The 25,882-nt window shown below is 52.7% G+C and overlaps 1 protein-coding gene and 1 long non-coding RNA gene across 2 annotated transcripts; both read left to right on the forward strand.

Annotated features, from left to right (window-relative positions):
• Positions 1-13,825: 13,825 nt before the first annotated feature.
• NMUR1 (neuromedin U receptor 1) lies at positions 13,826-19,061 on the forward strand. The gene is made up of 3 exons (XM_087819962.1): positions 13,826-13,834; positions 14,975-15,860; positions 18,411-19,061. Exons 1-3 carry the CDS (start codon positions 13,826-13,828, stop codon positions 18,956-18,958), a joined length of 1,443 nt encoding a protein of 480 aa, XP_087676088.1. The 3' UTR covers positions 18,959-19,061.
• A 2,869-nt stretch (positions 19,062-21,930) lies between these two features.
• Positions 21,931-25,189, forward strand: LOC107530743 (uncharacterized). The gene is made up of 2 exons (XR_001602562.2): positions 21,931-22,018; positions 24,545-25,189. It is a non-coding gene; the product is annotated as an uncharacterized LOC107530743 (long non-coding RNA).
• The last annotated feature ends 693 nt before the right edge of the window (positions 25,190-25,882 follow it).

The following is a 25,882-nucleotide window of genomic DNA, read 5'->3' on the forward strand; positions in this document are numbered from 1 at the left end:
CACAAGTTGAAGGAACAGCCCCCACGGAGACATGCCAATCTTGAGGCAGAGGGGAAGAGCAAGGGCGCAGGTGGGAACAGGCAATATCTCCTTTTAAAGCTTCAGCTTGAGGAGCCGCACATCAGCTTCACACGCCACACACAAGCCACTGGCAAAGGCGGTCACAGGTCAAGGCCAAAGTCAGTGGGGCTGGACAGAGGCCTCCCCAGGAGCAGCGCGGCCGGGTGGGATAGTATAAGCCTCTCTGGGAAGGGGGAGAGCGAATAATTGGGAGCCGGAACGCGACTGATTGTCTCCAGGTGTTTCCATGTCTAAACTATTAAAGTGCTTTTCATTTCTCTTTTTAAGTGATATTAAATCTTATGTAATTTTTAAACTAAAATTTAATTGTAACCACAGTTGCACAGGTGCATGTTTTTAAAAGTCAAATGATTCTTTAAGGCTTGTAACACAGGTACACAGCAGCAGCCGCTGCCTCCCAGCCGAATTTCCACGCAACCAACTGGGAAAGAACTTTCCCCCCTTCTTAATATGTGCTAGGAGCTGTGCCAAAGGATTTGCCCAGATTGTCTCAACTTAATCCTCACAAATCCCTCAGTAGGTAAATGTAGTATTTATCTAACAGAGAGGAAAATTAGGCTGAACAAGCGATTTCTAGGGCGAACACCTGCCAGCAGGGGGCAGGTTTGCGATTGAAACCCGGGGTACCCGATGCCGCAAACCCGGAGCCGAACCCCTGCAGCAGCGGTTCCCAAAGCGCGGTCCCCGCCGGCAGCTTCCGCCTCGACGGCGAACTTGTTGGAGAAGCGCGTGCTTGGGCCTCACCGCAGCCCGCAGCTCAGGCGCCCAGGGGTGCAGGCACTGCAGCCCGCAGCTCAGGAGCCCCGGGGGTGCAGGCACCGCAACCCCCCAGCTCAGGAGCCCCGGGGGTGCAGGCACCGCAGCCCGCAGCTCAGGCGCCCAGGGGTGCAGGCACCGCAGCCCGCAGCTCAGGAGCCCCGGGGGTGCAGGCACCGCAACCCCCCAGCTCAGGAGCCCCGGGGGTGCAGGCACCGCAGCCCGCAGCTCAGGCGCCCAGGGGTGCAGGCACCGCAGCCCGCAGCTCAGGAGCCCCGGGGGTGCAGGCACCGCAGCCCGCAGCTCGGGAGCCCCGGGGGTGCAGGCACCGCAGCCCGCAGCTCGGGAGCCCCGGGGGTGCAGCAAGCAATTAGGTGACTGATGGAGACTCAAGATTGACAACTCTGGCGCGACTAGCCGGCCTCACTCATATCTGAGAGGCAGGAAGGTCCCTGTGCCGCACCCCCCCCATGACTACCTGCTGGGCACCTGTGGGAGCCCATGGAGACCCCACCCACCGGCCCCCTGCCACCACTGCTAGGTGCAGGCCAGTGATGGCGGGAGACCCTTGGATCGCTGGTTAATGGGGGGTCCCTGGCCCACAGATGGAGAGATGTGCGCCTTGGAGAACCTGGGGTGAGAAGGAGGAGGGATGTGAGTCAGAGAGGGGAAGGCCTCAGTCAGAGGGGCTTCTACCCTAGAAGGGAAGATGGGTCAGAAGGTCCCGGGCAGGCGCCCCAGGTTATGGGGAGGAAGGAGCACCCGGCTCTGGTGGAAAACCTCTAGGACGGCCCCTCCCTGGAAGTTTCTGGGCAAGTCGCTTAGGCCCCCAGTGGAACGCCCTGGAAGCACAGCAGGCCCATGATCTCCCTGCGCTACCAGGCCTGAAGCCAGGCGGCCTCTTCTGCTCCTCGCCACCTGATGGGTGGGGGCTTGGATGTCTGCTGGCGGCCTCTGCTGGGTATGTTTTCCCTGGAAAAGAGAAGACCCTGCCTGCTGGGAAGTAAAGCACCTGCCAAGATGGGAACCTAGGGCCTGGAGAAGCCATGGAGGGGCTGGGTTTGGAGATGGGTCACTCAGAGGGTCACAGAGGCGGGCAAAGCCAGGATGGCGGAGCCTGAGGGAGGTGGCCCACACTTCATCCAGTGTAGACTTCGGCCGTTTGCTCAGGTCATCACCCCACGTGGTGACAGAGACCCTTCCTCCCATTATCCTCAGTCATTCCATTTCTCATGGGTATCTCTGAAAAACATTCCTGTGGAGCCAGATCGATGATCCCCCCTGACCTTCTGAGGTCCTCCCCACCCATCTGTCACCACACACACACCTCCTCCAAGCCTTGACCTCTATTTGATTTATCAGTAATTGCTGCATCTTTCTCTGGCTCCCTGCCTTCTGGGCACTCGGCAGTATCACATTTCCTGGCCTTCTTATAACTAATTTGATGGGGCCATGCAACTAGTTCTAGCCAATGAGCAGAGTGACTTGAGTGACTAGCAGGCTGAATATTTAATTGCCAGATACCCCCCAGAACTCTGACAAAGTGATGTTGAAGAAATTGGTTACTCCATCAGCATCAGCCCATGAGTGACACATGAGAAGACCCCTCTTGTTTCTCTGTAGAGATCCATGACAAACATGTAACTTGAGAGAGGAATAAACTCTGTTGCGTCCAGGCTGGTCTAGAAGCTGCACAGCATCACTAGAGACTCACACTTCCTCTCCCATCCATATGCTGTGACTTTCAGCCTACAGTTTACTTCAGGGTCCATACTAGCTGCTGGAGCTCCAGACATCACAGCTGTATTCCAGAAGGGAAGTAGGAGATGGAGGCTAAGAAGAAGGTAAAAATGACCCGTGTCAGCTTTCTGTCCCTCTTTTAAAGAATTTTCTCATAACTCCCACTCAATATCTTCTACTCAATAGGATCCCCTATTTGGGAGATATAGTAATTTGGCTGGATACTGCTGTATAAATGGTTACTTGGAAGAACACAGAAACTAGGATCTGTCAGTGAGGAAAGAGGGAGAGAGGAGAATGGATATTGGCTGGTCAGTCTGCAGTCTGTCCTGGGTACCAACCCAAATCCCCTCCCATGTCTCACAGTCCAGGCCCTGCATAGCACCCAGAATGATTATTTATTTAAATTTTAAGACAATACATGTACATAATTTTTTTAAATGCTAGTAGTGTAGCTGATACTACAATAAAAAATAAGTCTCCCTACTGCACCTGCCCCCCACTCCCTCAGCCAGAAACAATCTCTGAATTTTCAACATATGACCCAGACCCTGTCACTTCCCTAGTGAGACCCCTCCATGGAGGCGGTCTGCTCTTGGGCCCGCCCTCCTTTCTGCCCTCAGCTCACGCCATTCTCCTGGCTCGTAGCGGGAGGTTCTCTGGCCTCTACCCAGTTCCTGGAGATGCCCTCCCTGCCAGGCCCTTCCCTTGCTGTTCTCTCCCCTGGGGTCCTCTTCTGCAGTCCTTCAGGGCTCAGGTCAGTTCCTTCTGGTTCACTGGCAAGTTCTCGAGGCCCAGCCCCACACAGGTAGCCAAGTCCTTCCTCCACCCTCCAGTCGGGGGTCCATACTGCCGGGCAGCTGGGGGCTGTGCTCTGCTGTCTGTCACCAAGGGACATGATGGGGTTGGCCTGGGGCACTGTGGGAAGGGGAGCTCTGACCCAAACGTGGATGAGCTCAGGAGCTGAGCGATCATTCATTTATCTAATATGTGTCACAGTGCCTCCTAGGACCCAGGATTGGGGAGACACAAGAGAATGAGAGGAGCACATTCTCCTGGACCTTCCAGACCAGAGCGGGGAGGCCGACAATAAACAAAACAAACAAATAAGATCATTCCAGACTGTGATTAGTTTCAAGAAGGACATAAACAGGGAATTTAGTAGAAGGTTTCAGGGTGGCTGGCTGTCATGTTAGAATATGTGGTCAGGAAACTATCTTAGAGCCCTGAAGTATGAGAAGGTGCCAGACAAAGAACCAGGGAAAGGGATTCCCAGCAGAGCAAGTAGCGCGTGCAAAGGCCCTGAGGTGGCAGAGTGGTCTGACAGAGCTCAGGGAGGGGAAGGTGAGCAGAGGTGGGCAGGGCTGGGCTGCAGGCTGGGTTAAATGGGGTTATTAAGAGCCTTGGGAGGATTTTCCGCTGGGCAGTGGCGTGACCTGGGCTGATTTATTTGGGAGCTGACTATGGGAACTGCACTTTGTGAGTCCTTTGAGTGGTTTCTGCAGTTCTGTTTATAGCATTGGGAGAGCTTTATGAAGGTTATTTTTGGTTCTACGGCCATTTCAGTTGAACCAAAAGCAGGATGCAGAGCAACAGGGCAAGTTTCAGCAAACCTCCCACATTTCTCTGTGACCTTGGGGATTGTCTACATGAGAGGGATACTCATGTGCCCAAATGATGAACTCTTTGTCCTCGATATCCCACCACTCAGCAACTCTCAGCCCACCTTCCACTGAGGGTAGATGCACCTATCAAGGCTCTCCAGAAAAACAGAACCAACAGAGCTATATCTGTATCTCTATCTGTATCTCTGTCTGTATCTCTATCTCTATCTATCTCTATCTATCTCTATCTCATCTCTATCTCTATGCCTATCCCTATCCATCTATATCTATCTATATCTATCTATATCTATCTATATCTATCTATATCTATATCTATATCTATATCTATATCTATATCTATATCTATATCTATATCTATATCTATATCTATATCTATATCTATATCTATATATCTATATCTATATCTATATCATCTATATCTATATCTATATCTATATCTATCTATATCTATTTATCTCTATCTATGTCTATATCTATCTATATCTATTTTATATTAAGGAACTGGTTTATGTGATCGTGGGGGCTGGCAAAAGGCTGGCAGGTTGGAAACTCAGGTAGGAGTTGACAGTGCATCTTGAGGTAGAATTTCTGCTCTGTAAAGAACTCAGGTTTTGCTCTTAGAGCCTTCAACTGATTGGACTAGGCCCAGTCACATGATGAGGCTAATAAGTTCCTTGCAGGTGTAAACCACATGTGCAAAATACCTTCAGGGCAGCATTTAGATTAGGATTTGAATAAGTAACTTGGCACCATAGCCTAGCTGAGTCTACACATAAACCTATCACAGTAAAAACTATCACAGCATGGCAAAGTGGTTGAGCACTGACCTATGAACCAGAAGGTCGTGGTTCAATTCCGTGGTCAGGGCACATGCCCGTGTTTTGGGCTCGATCCCCAGTAAGGGGCACGCAGGAGGCAGCCGGTCAGTGACTCTCTCTCTGTCCTTCTCCCTTCCTCTCTCCGAAATTAATAAAAACATTAACAAAAATTTTAATAGAAAAAATAAAAGTTTTTATTCTAGGACCAGCTCGTGAAATCTTTGAGCTAACCCAGGTTCTTTTGTTCTGTTGCTCCGGGCAACCCTATGTGTGAGCGTTGGGGGAATTGCCTCCACCAACCATCCTTTACTTGAAGATGAAGGCATTTGCCTGAGGCTGAGCAGGTCTGAAGCTGTGGGAAAAAAAGTTCTGGGCATGCAGTTCTCAGTCTGGGCCTGGAGGTGGCGTGAGAAGCGGCGTCTAGCCCAAACCTCTTCCCTCCGACTCTCAGCTGGTGCTCAGTCAGTGAGGTTCCTGGCTTTAGGGACCTGGGCCTCGCTGGCCAGGAGATGCCACTCCACGTTGGTCCCCTTCGCTGAGGGGCCTCAAGGGGTGTTTCTGACTCACTAATTTCAAGTCTTTGCTGTGTAATCTTTGCCTTCCCTTAACCAGATACTTCAGGTTCTCAAAGGGTCTGACTCTTCCCACAGTGGCTGCTGAACTCTGCCCTCGTAGCCCTCTGTAACCTCCTGCTTCTCTGCCTTGGTGGTTTGTGTGGTCAGATGAAACCCAACCGCAGGGACAGGCAGAATAAACTGAAGGGGAAACGAAAATGTACCCTGACTGTAGGGTAAAGGGTGGGACAGGCCTGGGCTGTTCAACGGTTCCCAGGCCTGAAAGTGTGTGTGAGGGGTTAGAGTGTGTGCAAACCACCCCAGACGCATGCCAGGCGCGCTGGGCCGAGCGAGGCCAGCTCTGTAGTGTCTGGACCTTGGTTCAAGCCTTCGCCCTGGACAGTTGGCTGGAGGGCACAGGCTCCCGAAACTGGGTTCTCTACTCAGGGGGCTTAGAATTAGCCCCATGCCAGGGGAACTTGGCCCCCAACCCAAAGAACACAATTGCTTTAGTTTGGGTTCCTTCAAAAACAAACCTTGAGACAGGAAGTGGGTGAAGTTGTTTATTTGAGATGTGATCCCAGAAAGCATGACGTAGAGAAAAGAGACAAAGAAGAGAGGAAAGAAAAGAAAATTCATATTAATGGGCAAGCTTTGGTCTTGGGAAACGGGTTCAGTCCTACTGGGTCCTTCTGAGAGAATGAAACATGCCTCCGAGTTGCCACATATGGGCAAGGCAGCTGTGGTATATTATCTGCTTTATAAAACAGTTTTATTAAGATATAATTCACATACCATACAACGTGCCCATTAAAAGTGCACAATTCAGTGGTTTTTAGTATATTCCCAAATATGTGCAACCGTCACCTTGGTCAATTTTATTTATTTATTTATTTACTTTTCAACTATGTCTTTATTGATCTGAGAGAGAGGAATAGAGAGGAAGAAAGAGAGAGAAAAACATCAATGATGAGAGAGTCATTGATCGGCTGCCTCCTGCACGCCCCCTGCTGGGAATCGAGCCCGAAACCCGGGCATGTGCCCTGACGGGGAATCAAACGGTGACCCCCGGTTCATAGGTGGATGCTCAACCCCTGAGCCACAACAGCCAGGCACGTGTACAAGTTTTTATGTGAACATATCTTGGAAACTGCCTACCCCATGGAACTGTTACCCACCCACTCCCACCTCTCAGCAGAAGGGTTGCTCCTGGAGTGTTCAGTCCTTGGAACTTTTGGCCTAAACCAAAACACACTGAAGACACTATTATGCTAAAGAGCACCCTCAGGCAGAGAGAGAGAGAAAGGGAGTCAGGAAACTGTCACCAGCATGAGACAAATTTGCGGATGTCCACAGGAGACACGGCCAGGGAACTGACCTTGCCTGCCAGTGTTCCAGCCTGTCCCACTCCCAGTCTCCTGTGTCCCCCTTCCTTGCCGAAAGGCCCACCACCACCCAACACTTGTCCTGATGCCAATGTCCTCCTCTCCCCCCCGCTGAGTGTGCCCTGTGCCCTGCCTTTGACCCGCTTCTAGTCCTGTGGTTGGGGCTTTGCTCTAGCAGATAGTTCTTATCAGCTCCCTGCTTAGTTGATCAACAGCGATTTCCGATTTCCCAAGGTCTTCTTTACTTACTTAGTTGACATTTTTTTGCTTTATGATTACAAAAGCAATAGATACTCATTGCTGAAAATGCAAACAACACAAAAATTTATTTTTCAGAAAGCAAAAGTCTCTAGAAATGACCACCGTCACCTGTTTGACACGTTCCAAACCGTTTTCCACGCACAAACCCACCCAGTAACTTACACGCCCGCGGAGTCGATCCTTCCTGTTGCTATGTCCTTACAGGTTTCCCTTGGCGACTTGTCTTGCCTGAAGCCTTTCCAGGACAGCACGGGCGGGTCAGCCTCCACCTCTCGCGTGCCCAGCACTCCTCAGTGTGCGTGTCCCATCATTTATTTGGCTCATTCCTTATTGATGGAGGTAGCAGGTTCCTCTGGGGCCCATGTCTCCTTCCCTTGGCCTGACGCTGATTTCACTTGCAGCTGCGTAAGAAGGTTCCCAGCTCAGGCTCATGTCTAGCATCCTTCACTCTGTGGAAGAACATTCTCTGAAGCACAGCAGCCCTCTGGACTCTTGTACAGACACATCCATGAAGTGCTGGGGAACCAACAGCCCTGGAGGAAGCCAATTAGCAATCAATTATTTGGTCCTTCAGACAGGTGACACTGGGAGGCATGTAGGACACTCTGCTTTTAGGTTAAGATAAAAAAAATTTTGGATCAAGCCTGCAACTGATGTACATGCCCTGACCAGAATCAAACCCGAGACCCTTCAGTCTGAGGGCCGACCCTCTAACCACGGAGCCAAACCAGCTAGGGCTGTAACTAGTACCTTCTTAGGCTCATCTCTGTATTTGAGCTACTATTTTCCATAAATTTCTAGAGGTCAAGTTGCAAGGCCAAAGGGATAAACTTCTCTATTTTAATAGCTATTGTTGGGTTTGTGCTCCAGAAATGTGATTCCCACCCACGTGAGGGAGCCTGTTTCCCTCTGTCTGGGAGGTTGAGGGCGGTGAGAAAGGTGTCCACGCAGGGGGCCAGGACAGCTCAGAACAAGGCTTCAGAGTGGGTGAGGAGGGGGCTGCATGGAGGGATGGGGGGGTCAATGGTAACGTACTGAGGGGGTCGACCCAATAAGTAAATACACTGAAAGTAACAAGGCATGTTTCTCGCTCTCAGGGAGGGCTGGAAAAGAATGAACGCTGTAGCCCTGGATTGGAATTAGAGGGACTGATGTCAGGTTTTGTTTGTTTGTTCTTTAAATATGTCTTTACTGATTTCAGAAAGAGGAAGGGAGACAGAGAGCGAAAGATAGAAATGTCAGTGGTGAGAGAGTCATTGATCAGCTGCCTCCTGCAGGCCCCCAACTGGAGATCGAACCCGCAGCCTGGGCACATGCCCTGACTGGGAATCGAACCTTGATCTCCTGGGTCATAGGCTGATACTCAACCGCAGAGCCACGCTGGCTGGGCTGATGTCAGTTTTTTTATAGATAGAGATAAAGTAAACATCAATGTGTGCACGTAAGTATGTGCATATGTTTATATATGTAATATTTATGTTTGTACATACATATATTCTCTAGATCTGCCCACTGAGAGTCTGGGACAGCAACACACCAGTAGTAGTGAGCGTGCCTGGCACCCAGATCTTGGTCTCTAAACACCATTTGCCACTAAAAAGGAGCCAGAACCCTGGACAAATGCAAAGGAACAGTGCCTGGGTCATCGTCACCTCTCAAAATGAGCTGTTGAATGAATGCTTCCCAGGCAGGGGATGAATAGAAAGGAATGAAATACAGACACAGGGCCTCAACTACGGCCTCGGGGCTTCTCCTTTATGCTGCTGGGCAAAAGGAGCCATGGAGGGTTTGGGGGCCAGTGACAAGGGACTGTAAGTCTTTGAGCAAATGCATCCAGGGAGGGATGTCACTGTCCCATGGCCTGGAACATCTGATTACGCAAGAAGACATGGAAATATTCGTGTAAGGATGTATAAAAGGATTCAGGAGCTGGCCTGAAGGGGTTCCCACTGGCCAAATCTGGCTTAGTTTGAACATCAACATAAATAATGATAATGAATTATTTACTATCCATGGAATAAAATAAGAAACCCCAAGTCCACGTGGGTGTAAATAAATGGTGAAAGCAGGAAAATTTCCCTTACAGTACAACTAATAAATGAAGGAATGATAGAATCAGAATACCATTTGGCAACCATAAGAGTAATAGTTCCTTCAAGAATCATAAACGGATGCTAAGGGTAATGGGTAAGAGTCTGATGAGAAATGGGACATTTATGTCACCTCAAAGAGCCTCCCCACAAAATATATTTTAATGCCTGGAGGAAAGGTAGGAAGTCTCCGGGTTGGTACCTTGGCAGACACCAAGCCTGGCAGATACCTCCTCAATCAAGGGGAGGGAGTCACCGTCTTCAGTACGGGGACGGGGGGGGGGGGGGGGGGGGCGCTGCGTGCGGAACACACCCCCTCTCTGTGATACTCCCGCCAAAAATGTGTAACCCGAATCCGTCCAGAGGAAACATTACACAAACCATAACGGAGAGAGATCCTACAAAATAACTGGCTTGTAATCCTAAACAATGTCAAGGTCATAAAAGTCAAGGGCAGACTGGGGAACTGTTCCCCCTGGGACATCTGGCGGCACTTGAACGGGTCTGAGGAGGAGCTGGCGGCGATGCCTCCCTGTGCGGTTCCCGCGTTGATGGCCGCCCTGGGTGACAGAGGAGAGGGTCCCCCTTTGCAGGAAAGACTAGAGTATTCAGGGACCCTGGGCTTCAGGTCAGCAACTTACTCTCAGATGGTTCAGGACAGAAAAAGTTCTCTGTATGATTCTTATGGAATTTTTCTGGAATGTGTTTTGTCATTAAAAACTACATGTGTTCCCAGGGGCCTGTGAGAATTATCTCACTTCATCCTCAGAGCAGTGGGCAAAGGGTGGTCACCTCTCCCTCCTCACGCTGGCCTGGGAGCCCTGGGTGCGTGGTAGGGTGACAGTGGAGAGTGTGACCGTCGGGATGACAAAATGACAGCCATAGGCAGGGGGCCTCAGGTGCACTGGGGCGTGTGACTGGCTGCAGGTGACAGTGACGCACTTTTGTGTCCAAGCTCTCTCAAGCCACCCTTGGAAGGCTTCTGCCCGGACAAGACCTGACCCTGTGGATGATCTGAAGAAAAGGCTTGGCCAGAATTAAACAAGGAGCTGCCTTTTAAAGTGAAGAAACTTTGTACTTACATGTCATTAGTATAGAAGGAACAAATGTTGATTGTTGAAAAAAAAAAATTTAACTGAAAACAAAAAGAATTACCTCTCCTCTTCCCACCCTCGTCTACGCCCGAGAGATAACTGCTGTCAGCTTCAGAATCAGACGCCCCAAGGGATGTCGCGCCTTAGGAGACGCCCGCCCTCCTGGGGCTGCGGGCTGCGCACCGAGCGCGGGTCGGCGCTGGACCAACCCCAGCTGGCTCCCTGTCATCGACGCTGTGAGGACGACCGTGCCCCCACTCTACAGATGAGGAAGCTGAGGTTGGAGAGGGAAAGGGACTTGCTCCAGGTCGCACTGCCTGTCCTAGCCCACAGTCCTGCTCTTGCTGCGTGGCTGCCCCTCCTGAGCGCCCAGGGGCCTTTGCCTGCTTCCCGCTCAGAAGTGACTGCTCAGGGACCGAGCGGGGCCTGGGGCAGGGTGGGGCCGGGGTCCTCCTGGGGCCTCTGGAGCCCTTCGAGGTTGGGTTCAGCGGGACAGAACGGTCCTGCCCTAATAAAGCCTGCTCGGTTCACCCCGCTCGCCCGGCCTTGTTTATAGAGCCTGCACACAAACACGCTGGAGGGTTTCTGGGAACACGAGCGCTGGAAGGCACGTCCCAGCGAGGCCACCCAAGGAAGGCCAAGGGCTGCCCGCGCGGTATACAAAGGGCCCGGCCGACCGGGCCTCTGTGTCCTTCAGTTTCTCTCTCTACACCCCCTTCCCAGGGGACAGAGAGCGAGCCCTCCAGCTTATTCTCTCACTACCTTGAAGAAATGATTGACAGTCACTTCCTCTGGTTCAGAAATGTACCAAGGCTCTGAGACGTGCACCTATTCTCGCTTATATGAAAAACAGTCAGTCCTGGCGGGTGGCTCAGCTGGTTAGAGCATCGCCCCATACGCCAAGGTTGCGGGTTCCATCCCCCGTCAGGGCACATAGGAGATGCAACCAATGAGTCACGGACAGGTGGGACAACACCTCTCTCTCCCTCTCTCTCCCTCCCCCTCTCTCTCCAATTGAAAAAGAAACAGGAAAATAGTCACCAAGAGCTGGCTAAGGGCCTCCTGGGTGATGCATCTTTTGTTTCATTCAATACTTACCATAAACCCCATGAAGTATGTCTGCTGTCACCCCCATCTCACAGATGAGGAAACTGAGGCACAGAACATGTAAGCAATGTGTCTCCCAAGAACGAAAATAATAAAACTCCTGTCCCTGGAACATCGTCTCAGCTGCAAGCACACGCTGTACTGCCTCGGAGGGCGCCAAGCCCCAACTAGGGAACTCTTGAATTTTTACCGAATGCGCTAACCAAACAGTGGTTAGTGGTTAGCACATTCCACAGGAGGGGAACTGCAGCACAGGGGGGCTGGGCCTCTTCCCATTCACACAGAGTCCCCCGTTCCCCGCAGCCTTTCTGGGGCCTGGGGCTTTGTGCATTACCCCTCCCAGCGCTTCTCAAAGTGTGATTGTGGGGCTGGGGGTCTGGGGAGGTGTTTGAGACCTCTGGCAGACTGAATGAATCAGACCCCGGGAAGAGGCCGGACAGCCAGAGCTTTAGGCTGTGAGGTCTGCATTTCCAGGCCCCCTTGTGAGTTCCTGATGAAATAACTTCCAGAAAAGGAGCTGGTCAGAGGAGGGGGTGAGCAGGAAGGTGCTCCCTGCCGGGCTTACTTGTGTCCACCTGGGGGAGCAGGAGGAGGCGGGGGTCCCAGCATGCCTGGCTCTCCCCTCTCTCCCTGTGGGCATCCTGAGGTCAGAGGAGAGGGGCAGGAGAGGCATCTGAGTGGGAGAGAGGAAGGGTATTGGGGGTGAGAGAATTTAGTGAGGGGGCCCAGGAAGGCAAGTGGGGGCCAGGGAGGTCGGGCATCAGGGCAGACTTGTGCTCTTTTCCAGAAAGAAGGCCCTGCAGAAGGATGCAAGCAGAGGAGAGGTGTGGGCTCAGGAAGACTGGGTGTGGGAGGAGGGGCGGGAGGGAGCGTGGAGGCTCCACGGTGGTCCTGGGGGGAGCAGGGCCTGGATGATCCCAAGGGAGAAGGGCGGAGACCTGTCCTGCCTGGGGCCTGGGCCGGAGGGAGGGAGCAGGGCCGGTAGGAGGCCTAGAGGCAGGACGGGACCCTTGGGGGTGCACTAACTAGGGCTGGCGGATGTCCTTGAAGGCAGGTCCAATGTGGGTCGGAGGAGGTGCAGCGGGGGACCCCGTGAGAAAGGGTTATGCAGGGCGGGAACAACGCGTGAGACCAGATCCCTGGGACCTCCCCTCCCTGAGGCCGTTCTCGCATCTGTGAAACGGGCTGCTGTGCGCGGTCCTGCAGATAGGGCTGCTCCTGGAAGCGCGGGCCCAACTCTCGGAAACGCGACCGCCGCGGTTGGGGCGGGCGTGCGGGCCCCGCGGCGGGGGCGGCCCTGCCCCCTGGTGGCGGCCGGGGGGGGGGCGCCCGGGCCACCGACGGGCGGGGCGGGGCGGCTGCCGGCGAGCCCGCGCCGTCGCGGAGCCAGTGCGCCCGTCCGCTCGCTGCGGGACACGCGTCTGCCGGCCGAGTGCGCTCCCGCCCTGGGTCTCGCGGGCCGCCGACGGCATGGTAGGCGTGCGGGCTGCGGGCTGCGGGCTGCGGGCGCGGGCTGGGGCGAGAAGGGGCGGGAGGGGCGTGTCTCCCCGGGGCGGTGGGGGTCGGGGGGCCCTGCTGGGGCGCCCCGTCTCCGCGAGGCTCGCCGCCTCCCGGCTTACTTCTGTCTGGTTGCGGGCCGCGCGCGCCGCGGGGCGGGGCTCGGCGCGGGGCCCCTTCCCAGGGCTGTGCGGAGCCTCCCGGGCAGCGGGTCCAGCCGCGCCGCTCGTCCCCGCGGCTCCCGCCCTCGGCCCCGCACCTCGGGGTCGGGGGAGCGGACGGGGGTGCGGGCAGAGGCCAGGTCTGCGCCTACGAAAGTGCGCCTGGGTCCCCAGACGCGGGGTCAGGCGTGGGGGGGCGGGGCTGGGGGAGCAGAGGCTCAGGGTTCAGAACGCGCGGGGCGCCCCACGGCCCAATTCACTATCTCACTGTGGGGGGGGGGGAGAGAAAGAAGAGAAAGGAGAGAGGGAAAGAAGGGAGAGAGGGAGGGAGGGAGGGAGGGAGGGAGGGAGGGAGGGAGGGAGGAGAAAGACTGCCTGGGGTCTGGGAGAGCGAAGGACCTGGAAAAGAAAGCTGACAGGTGGTGCAGGTACACCCGCCACCCGAGCCCCAGCCCCGACTGCAGAGAGGACTTGGGGCTGGAGAGAGAGGGACGAGGCCCAGGATGGGAGCCTGACAGTCCAGTTGCTGGGGGGGGGGAGGGCGCTTGGGAAACAGGCTCAGGGGGACAGGCTGAGGCTGCCCCCCCTCCCCTGGGCTGCCCCCCTTTCCAGGGGGAGTAAGGATCATGTTACTAGGCACTGAAAGAGCACCCAGAATGTACCAGGTGCGTGCTGAGGGCTTTATGTGTAGTCTTAGTTAATCTTCACAGAAACTATAAGGTAGGCTCTGTTGACACCCGCATTTTACAGATGGGGAGACTGAGGCACAGTAAGGGGAGGTCACGCTAGAGTGTGACAGGGCTGGCGTTCGATCCAGGCCACTTTGTTTAGCATCATGGCCTTGGTTCTTAATCACTGTATATGATGGACTGGCAGAGACTGGCAGCCTGAGAGGAGAGGGAGCCCTAGAACTGGCAGTGTTAAGGGCGGTGAACGTTTCAACTTCTACCAGTTCAGGTGATGGAAAACAGAAATGAGAACCAAGTTTTGGATCAGCGTTATCGTTTTTAGCCCTTGATCCCCTCCGGGACTTAGTCCCCTCAGTGAGATGCTGATAACCTGGCCTTTCAGTGTGTCAGGCAGGCCCTGTGTTAATACCTTTCATGGATTAAACTCCCTCAAGCCTCATAATAAGGAAACAGCCACAAAGAGGTTACCAGGCAAATGGTCAAACAGCCTAGGATTGGGGAGGCTAGATTTGAACCCAAGCAGTTGCCTCCAGGGCCTTGTTCTTGAAGACCATGAGATACTGAGCACTGTGCGCTTTTACAGATGCCCCAATGAGCCCCTGTCCCAAAGTCTGTGGCTTGAAAAGGGAGAGATCCCAGGGGAGACCGCTGATGGCAAAGCCCAGGCACAAGAGGATTCATCATTTAGTCAAAGGATTCAATAGATCGTGAAATTTAAAATTGAAGTCCACTTTTCATCTTTTTAAGAAAATGTGTTTATTGATTTTAGAGAGAGAAGAAGGGAGAGAGAGAGAAACATCAATCAGTTGCCTCCTATACACACCCCAACAGGGACAGAACCCGAAACCTGGGTATGTGCCCCCACCGGGAATTGAACCGGCAACCTTTTGGTGCATGAGACTATGCTCAACCAACTGAACAATTCAACCAGAGCTTTATCATTTTCAAGATGTACATTTTTACATCTCTGAAGTTGTAATGCATCTTACAATGGATGACAGAGGTTTTTCTTTCTCAGCGGTACATAAAATAATGGCACCTTCGGTTTGACGAATTACGACAGAGCCAGGCTTCCCTGAGTGACTTCTCTGGGTGTCTCTGTCTTCTGTTCCACAGGTCCCTTTCTGCCTCAATTGTTCCATCTTCCCTGAAGATGTGTCCTCCCAGAGTGAAAGCAGCCCCGTGCCCTGCAATAGCAGTAGGGCCTTGGGGCTCTTTCACCCTGAGGACTTGAACCTGACTGACCAGGAGCTGAAACTCAAGTACCTGGGGCCCCAGCAGACGGAGCTGTTTGCACCCATCTGTGTCATATACCTGCTGATCTTCTTGGTGGGCACCGTGGGCAACGGGCTGACCTGCCTGGTCATCCTGCGCCACAAGGCCATGCGCACGCCCACCAACTACTACCTCTTCAGCCTCGCGGTGTCGGACCTGCTGGTGCTGCTGCTGGGCCTGCCCCTGGAGCTCTACGAGATGAGGCAGAACTACCCCTACCTGCTGGGTGCCGGCGGCTGCTACTTCCGCACGCTGCTCTTTGAGACCGTCTGCCTGGCCTCTGTGCTCAACGTCACTGCCCTGAGCGTGGAGCGCTACGTGGCTGTGGTGCACCCGCTGCAGGCCAGGTTGGTGATGACCCAGGCCCACGTGCGCCGCATGCTCGGGGCTGTCTGGGGCCTGGCCCTGCTCTGCTCTCTGCCCAACACCAGCCTGCACGGCATCCAGCAGCTGCATGTCCCCTGCCGGGGCACCGTGCCCGGCTCGGCCGTGTGCATGCTCGTCGGCTCGAGGGCCCTGTACCACCTGCTCATGCAGATTACCACTCTGCTCTTCTTCTGCCTGCCCATGGCCGCCATCAGCGTGCTCTACCTGCTCGTTGGGCTGCGGCTGCGGCGCGAGGGGCTGCTGCTCAGGCAGGGGGCCAAGGGCAAGGCCAGGGCCAGCGACAGCCGCAGGCTCCAGCGGCTGGAGGATAGGAGCCGGACCCAGGTGACCAAGATGCTGTGTAAGTGTTGCTGCTGGGAAGAGGGCCTGAGCGAGGCACTGGGTCTGAGTCTGGGCTTCTAGGCCTGGGGAGAGGGGCTGTGATGGAGTTTATGAGTGTGCGGCTCGGAATCACACGCCCCACCTTGTGTGTGTGTGTGTGTGTGTGTGTGTGTGTGTGTGGGCACGTGCACAGAAACTCTTTTAAAAACTAATACCAAAGATAGATGGTAATGGCTGATGGCAGGATCGGCTACATAATCTGGAGGACCCAGTACAAAATGAAAATTCAGATTCCTTGTTCAAAATTATTAAGAATGTCAAGCAGCAGTAGAGCACTAAACCCTTTTAAACTGGGGGCGCTGTGCAAATGCACAGGTGGACACCCGTGAAGCCACTTCTGGCTCATGGAACCGCACGACAGACAGGGCAGGGGACGTGGCTGGGCTCCAAGATGACAGAGTGGCTCATGGAGTCTGGACCCTCCGGGTCCCCCCTCTTGGCTTCTAAATATGTCTTGGCTCTGTCCTTCCCTACATCAGCCTGGAAGGCATGATCCCCCAGAGCTCCTTGCTTGCGTCCCAGCTCCTGGGCTTTCCTGAGGAACTGCTCTCTTTCCTTAGTGGCTATTGAAAAGTTCCAGGGAAGGATTCTGATTGGTGGGGTTAGGTCATGGCCCACCCTCACGCCAGAATGACAGGATGCTGAAGTGACTAGCCCCCAAAGAACCACATGGCGGGATCTGGGGGGAGCCAGAGAAGCAAGGTGATTAATTTCTTCCATTTATGTCTGGGGACCACAGGAGCGACCATTGTCTAAAAGAGGGTTGTCAGGAGTCGTGTTTGTGAGGGTCCGAGTGCAGAACACAGGAGAATCAGGATAGAAGTGTGGAATGGGGCTAGCCTGGGCACGCCCAGCTGGGTTGAGGTTCTGGATCTTACTGTGGCCTAGACCTGGCCCTTTTTTAAAAACAGTGGCCCTGGGGAAGCAAGACAAACTGATACTAAGCCAGTCATTCATTTCTGCCCCATCTCACCCCACCTCAGCAAGGCCTGAATCAGGTAGATGGGGTGAGCCAGGGCAGGACAGGCTGGTAAGGCCTTGGTCAAAGCTGTGGGATTATAGCCATTTCCAGAGAGAGGCCCACCCCTCCTGCCTCCTAGGAACAGTGTCCCAGAGTGTGGTGTCACTTGTCATCCCCCAGAGCTCCTTGCTTGCCTCCCAGCTCTGCACTGTGAAGCCTGCACTATAGACCAATTGGCCTCTGCCCCCTGCCCCCTGCCCCCTGCCTCAGACTCCCCCAGATCACAGGGTCCGAGTCTGCTCAGCTGGGATGTCTCTCACCCTGGGCAGGGGGCGTGTGTCCTTAAAGCTGCCTTGCTTGCTGGCCTGGGGCTCTGGCTTTCTTCCCTCCCTCCCCCTCCCTCCCCCTCCCTCCCCCACCTTCACTTTCTGAAGGCCTACTGTGCAGCAGGCTGTGTGCTGGGGACGTTGAAATCTGGGATTACAAGGAAAACCTCACTGGCTGTGATAGGGAAGACACTACAGGGGAAGGACAGAGTCACCTGAGCAAACACAAGAAATAAGAAAAATCAGCCTGGCCGGCGTGACTCAGTTCTTGAGCGTCGACCCATGAACCCAGAGGTCCCGGGTTCAATTCCCAGTCAGGGCACATGCCCTGGTTGCAGGCTCGATCCCTAGCAGGGGGAGTGCAGGAGGCAGCTGATTGATGATGTGTCTCTCTCATTGATGTTTCTATCTCTTTATCCCTCTCCCTTCCTCTCTCTCTAAAATAATCAATAAAAACATATTTTTTTTTAAAAAAGAAAGAAGCGAAAATCAAGGCAGACACAGTGACAGAGCCCCACAAAAGTCATGGCTGGTTAAGATTAGCTGGAAGGAAGCTGGGGAGAAAGAGTGACCAGCCTGTCCTGTCCTTTGCTGGGTGGGGACATTGGCTCTCAAGTACCAGGCAGTTAGTGCAGGGCAGGACGCTCAGCTGTGCCTTGGAGAGCTGGCGGCTGGGGCTGGGATGGCTCTGGGGCCAAGGCCGGCAAGGGGAGGTGTGTGTGTTTGTCTTGCCGTCTGTCCCTGGCCCCTTAGCCTCCATCTACTGCTGTCCGAGCATGGGCCCCATTCTCCTGCCTCTCTCTGCTTACCCATCAGTAAGCACGCTCCCTGCGTGGGCACCCAGCGTGGGCCTTAGCCGCAGTCTGCAACACGCTGGGGCTCAGTACCCACAGCTTAGAGCCACCCAGTTCCAAGTTCCATGGTGACAGTCGGGCTGGGCCAGCTTGGCTCAAGTGTCCATGCCTGGCCCAGTCGGCTGTGGCCAGGGACAGGGCACACACCCACTGCCCATCAGCGACAGTGGTGAGATCAGCCTCTCCGAAAGGTGTGCGGCCAGGGCAGGCAAACTGCCAGAAGCTTCCAGATGGACAGTGGGCATGGGTGGCCTGTGAAATAGGAGGGGGAGGGGAGGGGAGCATGAACAGACCCAGCCGGAGCAGGGCAGGCAGCTGAGGGGGCTCCGGGGCTCCAGCCGGCACTCAGTCTCCCCTCTGCCCCGCAGTTGTGCTGGTCCTGGTGTTTGGCATCTGCTGGGCCCCGTTCCACATCGACCGCCTCATGTGGAGCTCCGTGTCCCGCTGGACCGAGGGCCTGCTCCTGGCCTTCCAGTATGTGCATGTGGTCTCCGGGGTCTTCTTCTACCTGAGCTCGGCCGCCAACCCCGTGCTCTACAGCCTCATGTCCAGCCGCTTCCGAGACACCTTCCGTGAAGCCCTGTGCTTGGGGACCCGGTGCCGTCGCCACAGACTCCGCAGCAGCTCCCGCAGCCTCAGCAGGGCGACCACAGGCAGCACCGTGTGTGACCTGGGCTCCCTGGGCAGCAAGACCCACCCGCTGGCTGAGAACTGTGGCCCAGAGGGCCTGCAAGAGGCTGACCCCTCCCTCTGCAGAGGCGCCTCAAAGCAGTTTCACCTGGGGGAGCCAGAGGGTCACTTGCAGCTCTGGGAGCCACGCCTGGTCTCTTCTTCGGGGATGTCTTCATGCCTGTCCCCCTTTGTGCCCCATCCCCACGCAGCCACCTCAGTGACCCCCGACCCTACCATGTACTAGAAGGGATGTAGGGTACCGGCTGCCCTCCAGACCTCTGGGCCCCCAGTTAAAGTCCTTCCCTGCAGGAACCTTCGTCTGGGGACATCCCCACTCCTGCCACCAGTTTCTGAAATGTTTTCCCCCAGGGCCCGACCTTCCCTTCCCATTTTCTGTCCCTCTCTAGCTCCTGGCTGCACCTGGGACCCTCCTCCTACCTGACTCTTCCCCAGCCCCAGTCAGCTTATTCTGCTCTGGGATCACCACCTGGTGGTGCTGTAGGGTGGCAGGGGTGCCAGGGATCTAGGGGACCTGGTTTGGATCTCAGCCCTGTTGCCACCTAGCTGTGCGGCATCAAGCAAATCACCTCACCTTTCCAGGCCTCAGTCCCCCGTTTGCAAAATGAAAGGGGCCCTGACATTCTAAGTGCCACACTCAAACTTTTGATGTTTTCTGCACATGTGCATAAGCCACTGCTGTAGTGAAACCGACAGATCCCTGCAGATTCCCAAGGCGGAAATGACTGTGTGCATCCTGACCGCCCCTGCCCTGCTCCCTCCCCACCTCCACGGGCCGCCTCCCCAGGCCCCCTTCTGGGGGCTGGTTGCACAACTGTGTGAATGTTCTCACGCAATATTCAACTGTAGGCTCAAACGGTTAAGACAGTAAATTTTGTTGTGTAGTTTACCACAGGTTTTTTTTTTAAGCAAGGATTAAATCTAAGATAAGCAGATATTTTCATTTATTTTTGTAAAGCCCCAAACTACAGTCTGTAATACTTAATAATCATTCACATTCTCTCTCTTTTTAAAATGATCTCTCTTTTTTAAGAAGCAAGAAAGATGAGAACAGATTTAAGGAATTTGATCTGAGAAACACTGACATTCTTCTGACAGTCAAAACGTCCTCAGCACAGGCTCACCCTCTCGAGCTCCTGCACAAGGCAGAGCCGGACAACCACGGCTGTTTAGGAGCAGATATCAAGGCCAATATCCTGTAGAGTTACATGATGAAGTATTTACAGGCAAAATGATAGGATTCCCATTAAAATACTCAAGCAAAAAAAAAAAAAAAGAGGGAGAGGAAGAAGGGGGTAGGGAAGTGGGGCAGGGAACAGTTAAGCAAAGAACGGCAAAAACATTGAAGTTTTGAAGCTGGGTGATGGGTAAAAGGGGGTTCACTTTTCATTTTCTCTACTTAATGCATGTTTGAAAATATCCATAATAAACTGTTTTTAAAGTTTGCGGTAAAGATTCACATATTTGTCTCTCCATCAGCGTGACTACTTCTCGAGGTTAGATACCTAGAAGTGCAATTCCTAAATGTAAGGAATGAGAATTTTTACCTCGACTCAAAATTGCCAGATTTCTCTCTAGGTGTTTGTAATGAGCGGGGTTCGGGACACGCTACCCCCAAATAAGGCCCCTTGGCATACTGAATATTTTGAGCAGAAGGAATCTGAGAAATGGCGGGTGCAGGGAGGGCCTTCTGAACTTCCCCTGAAGCAGGGCATGGAATCCTCCTGGGAGAGGCACCCTCCCTACACCTGGAGGAGAGGAGCGGCCTTATCTGCAAGACTGAGGGCCTCCGAGAGGAATCTGCATGGACGGGCTTCCCCAGTTTACTAAGCTTGTACCCCTTTCATCCTATCACATTTTCCACAACTCTCCACTCTTCATCAACCTAGCAGAAAAACACTAAAGTTTAACTTTGAGTCTTCACATCCTTGTGAGGCTCCCACGTGACATACAACTTACATGAAATGAATCTGTATGCAAAAAAAAAAAAATGAACACTTTTCTCGTTAACCTGTCTTTTGTTTCGGGGGCCCCCGTCCAGAATTTAGAAGGGTGGAGGGAAAAGATGTATTTCCTCCCCTACAGTAAAACAATTTACCTTTTTGCCAGTTTCCTTGAAATCCCCAGCACTTGTTATTTGATGTTTTAATCTGATGTTTTAACCTGATGAATACAAAACAGTATCTTATTTTTCAAAATTGTATTTCTGTTAGTTGTAGAGCAGCGCATTTCTCCATATCTTTACATGCTACTTAAATTTCTTCTGAAAATTGCTCAGACCCTTTGCCCACTTTTTTGCTTATTGTAGATATTTTATATTCTGATACTAAATTTTTCTTATATGTTACAAATATGTCTTCCCAATTTGTTCCTTATATTTTAAATTTGTTTAAAAGAGACTCTTGCATCCAGAAGTTTTGAACTGTAGTGGGGTCAAACATCTTAATTTCATTTATGGATTCTGCTCCAGGTGTCTTAAGAATGACCCTCAGCCCGGTCGGTGCGGCCCAGGAGGCTGAGCATCCTCCACGCCCCGGGAGGTCACCGGTTCCATTTCGGTCCCTGCGGCGAGGGGCGGCGCCGGGGGTCCAGAGGCCGACCCCTCAGTCCCACCGCCCGGCGTTCCGGTCTCCGCTCCGTCTGGCGTTGCAACGCCTCTGCCTCCTCCTCGGGTGAAAACCGCGACAGCACTAGCACAGCCCGCGGCGCGCGTGGCGGCCTAGCGGGGCCAGCGGGCGTGAGCGCCTGGAACCGACCCTGCGGGGCTCGCGAGCGCACCACGGACGTGCTTTTATCACCGCCATTCTCCCGCCCCGCCGGCAGGGGAGCACCGGGCGGTGTGACCGCCCGCCAGGGCCGCTGACTACGGGGAGCCTGCGCCCCTTCTCCGGCTAACCCGGGGCGAACCCCTGGGGCCCTGCGTGGACCGGGACAAGCGGACCCACATCGCGCTGCCCCCAACCACGGAGCGCGCCCGCTGGGGGGGCACGTGCGCTCCGGCTGGATGCCCCGCCCTTTTCCGGGGCCGCGGCTCGGGATTGGCCCAGAGTCAGCGCGGGCTCTGATTGGCCGAGGGAGCGGCGACGGTGGCGGCGTCTTCCGGGCTGTGAGCGGCGGGAGCGGAGGGCGCCTCGGGGCGGCTGTGAGTTCCCCACGGGCGCCCGGACGGCGCCGGCGGCGCGAGGTGACCCGCGGGGCTCGGGGCGAGCGGAGCCCTGCCCCCGCCGTAGCCTTAAAAGGGGAGCTCGTCAGGGACGAGACCGGGCTCGCCTGCGCAGGGAAGGTGGTAGGTTCTGTCTTCAGGCTCCCCGGTGCTGTGGACGTCGATGGGGGGCGGTGGGAGCCGCGCCAGGGGCCCCTCAGTCCTGGCTCCGGGAAGGTGAAGGCGCTCGAGGTGTAGGTACCAGCTTTCTAACCGTACGAGGCCGTCATTTTGGCCCTGTGTTCTTGCATTTGAGCAGTCGGTAGTGGAATTACTATTTTTTAAAAAATAAAAGTTATTTGAAAACGCGTGGTGAAGCAGATTGAGAGGAAAAGGGAGGAATTCCTGGAAGCTTGCCTTTCTTAGGAGTTTACATTTCTAGACCGTGGCAGAAGAGAAAGTATGGGAGTCGTGACCTACAAACATATACCAAAAATGACCTTTTCCTGTATATTTTGGTATTCGCTGGTGTGAGTAAAAGATTCCAAATGGAAATAACTTTAGGATGAGTACTAGCACGAATTTATGACACATGGAAACTTGCAAATGCTAGAGGTGCATAGCGTGGGATGTTGAAGGCCCTGGGAGGTGCCTAATAAATCTCGTCCAATTTAGGCAGGAAAAAATAGTCAACGGAAGAAAATGAGCCTTTCTCCACAGGAGACAGAAGGCGGGGAAGATGAGATGTCAGATGATAAGGACAGCGGCAGTAGAGATGAGGTGATTATTTATACAGCATGGAGCAGAATAGTTTGTAAATGTCAACAATTAGAATCCAGAGTAAAGCAGTTAAACTGCACTGTTTAATCTTAAAAGTGGTATTGTGAGCCTGGCCGTGTGGCTCAGCGGTTGAGCATCGACCTAGGATCCAGGAGCTTGAGGTTCGATGCCGGGACAGGGCACATGCCCAGGTTGTGGGCTCCATCTCCAGTGGGGGGTGTGAGGGAGGCAGCCGATCAGTGACTCTCTCATAGTTGATGTATCTATCTCTCCCTCTCCCTTCCTCTCTCAGAAATCAATAAAGACATTCTTTTAAAAAAAAGTGGTATTATGAACACTTTCCAACTAGTTTCACCCTAAACTTGATACCGAAATCTGAGCGTTTATTTTTAGAAAAGAAAATTACCACTCATGAGCACAAATACGGAAATTTCAAACAAAATATTAGCAAATTGAATATCAGTGTTATGTAAAAGGAACAATAGTTGGTCAATATTTTTTACTATATTGCTTGATTCAATTTGTTAATATTTTATTTGAACCTTGGTATTTCGTGGGCATCAAGGTAGCGAATCTGATTTGGAATTGAGCCTGTCATTTAATCCAGCCATAGATATAGTTAGTAGACATGGTTAAGAGAGCATCTGTGGTGCTGTGATGTTCGGAATGCATGCATTAGCTTTCTGTACTAGTCAGAGCCAGAAAATGCTTGGTGAGTGCACCTTTTGTTTTGGAACCCAGACTGTGTTAACTTGGGAGAAAACAGGAGTCGTCACATTATATTTCCCTTAAGCTGAAATGCATGTGATAGGGTTGTAGACTGTTTATGCTGGTAACCCTTGGTCATTCCTTTTTAAAATGTGGTGCCTATAATGGTTTACTCTGATCGGGGCAGCATGTAGTAGTACTATCACAGTTAGATTAACTTTTAGGGTAACTATGCCCTAATACTGGCTCATTGAAATTATTTAATTCAAACCCTAGTCTCTTTCACATGTACTCTCTGGTCCCACATCATTCCAATGCCAGATGAACGGTCCCTCATCTGCCTGTAAGTTTTTTTTCAAAACCAGTAATGCTAATTGCATCATACTACTTATTTCTTCCCATGATGTGGATTGACATATTAGTTACATTAGCTTGCTAGGGCTGCCATAATAAAATATCAGACTGGGTGGCTGAAACAACTGGAGGCCAGAAGTCAAAGATCAAGTTGTTGGCAGGTTTGGTTTCTTTTGAGGCCTCTCTCCTTGTTTTGCAGTTACCTGCCTTCTCACCGTGTTTTCACATGTCCCTCCATCACCCATAGTCTTCATTTTGTCCTTTTGTGTGTGGTGAGACCTCATTTAATGTTCCGCAAAATTTCATCTTTAGTCACTTAGTGTTAAAATACCACCCAGTTATTAGTAGCTGTGGTTTGGAAATTGATGGTATAATTAGAAAGCATGAGATCCGATCTTTGGGGCTTGGCTTTCATTCTTGTGTATGCTCCAGTTGCCGGGGGGGGGGGAGGCTCCCCTTTAGTATTTCACTTGCATGCAAAGAGTTGGGACTCTGTAGGCATGTGGAGCCACCTAAATAGTGCTTAACTTGATATCTTTTCCTAGGGCAGTGGCTCGCATACTTCTAGAAACCTAGACCCTCCTTGGAGAGGTTCTGATTTGACAGATCCAAGTGAAGGCCAAGAATTTTCTGGGTGTTGTTTTTTTTTTTAGATGAGCATGCCAGATGATTCTGGCGCTGGGAGCTCCCTTATTACACAGAGATTCGTCCTTGAGAGATCCACCTAGATGTTGACATAGGTGCCTGCTTAGCCTTGCTGACTGTACAGTGTGATTGTAACTGCGTGGACATGGAGACGTCCTTTCATTGTTGCTATTTCTTCTCCAGGTTGTCATCCCTCAGAGGAATGGTAGGAAGGCTGCTACTGCTTCAGGCAAGAAAGTAGAGATAAAAATGCCTCTGGCTCCCATGTTCGCTGAGAAATTAAAATCACCACGTAGGAAGGGAGCCACTTGAGCCAAGTTGCCAAAAGACAAGAGGAGTGCCAAGCTGCAGGAGCACGAGAAGAGAAATGAGCAACAAGGATGAGGGTAAGAACAGCGAGTCGGTCCAGGGTGAGGAAGGTGAAGAAGAATCCTCTTCTGGGGCACTCCTGGCTGGTGGCTGGAAGATACCAAGGGTCAGCCCTGAATGCTGTTGACATCACTCTTGGAGGTTTTCTGTGACAATACCGCCCTTCAGAAAGCTGCCTTGGTGATCCCTGTCTGGGTCTTCAGGCTTCGCTTCATTGATGAGGCGTCTCAGTGGACACTGACCTCTGCTGGCCATAGGACCAGAATCAGAGTTTTCTCCCAGAAAATTATACATTGATTGTTTCTATCTTTGTGCTTATGAGCCAAGCAGGTTAATTGTTCCCCAAACTTAATTCTCACTGATTTTTTTTTCCTCTTGACTGAGTCTGTGTAACATTTTAAATGGTATTGCTTCCAAAGCAGTAATTTTACCATTTTTTATTAAAATACTGTAGAAGTACATTTTATTATTTATTTATTTTTAAATCCTCACCCAAGGGTATTTTTTCCATTGCTTTTCAGAGAGAGAGAGGAATATCAATGCGAGAGAGACACATTGATTGGTTGCCTCCCGCACGCACCCCAACCAGGGCCAGGGATTGAGCCTGCAAACGAGGTACGTGCCCTTGGCCAGAATCGAACCTGGGACCCTTCAGTCTGCAGGTCAACACTCTAACCACTGAGCCAAACCAATTAGGGCATCACAGAAGTTCATTTTAAATTATTTCAAAAGTAAAGGTTAAAATGGCAGAGAGTTTTAAAAAATATTTTTATTGATTTTTATATTGAGAGGAAGGGAGAAGGTGAGAGAAAGAGACAATGATGTGAATATCAGTTGGCTGCCTCCTGCACGCCCCCGACGGGATTGAGCCCACAACCTAGGCATGTGCCCTGATCAGGAATTGAACCGTGATCTCCTGGATGCCTAGGTCGATGCTCAACCGCTGAGCCACACCTGGCCAGGCAATAAAGATATGTTTTTGAAAAAAAGAATAATCATACTGCCCTGGCTGGTGTCACGAAGTTGGTTGGAGTTAGGGTTAGGGTTGGGCGTCGTCCTGTGCACCTAAAGGTTGCCAGTTTGAGTCCCAGTCAGGGCACATGCCTGGGTGGTGCTCACCACTACCTTTGGCTAGAACTTGGTCAAATGACC

This window comes from Miniopterus natalensis, chromosome 8 (genome assembly GCF_054644295.1).
Source record: "Miniopterus natalensis isolate mMinNat1 chromosome 8, mMinNat1.hap1, whole genome shotgun sequence".
NCBI lineage: Eukaryota > Metazoa > Chordata > Mammalia > Chiroptera > Miniopteridae > Miniopterus > Miniopterus natalensis.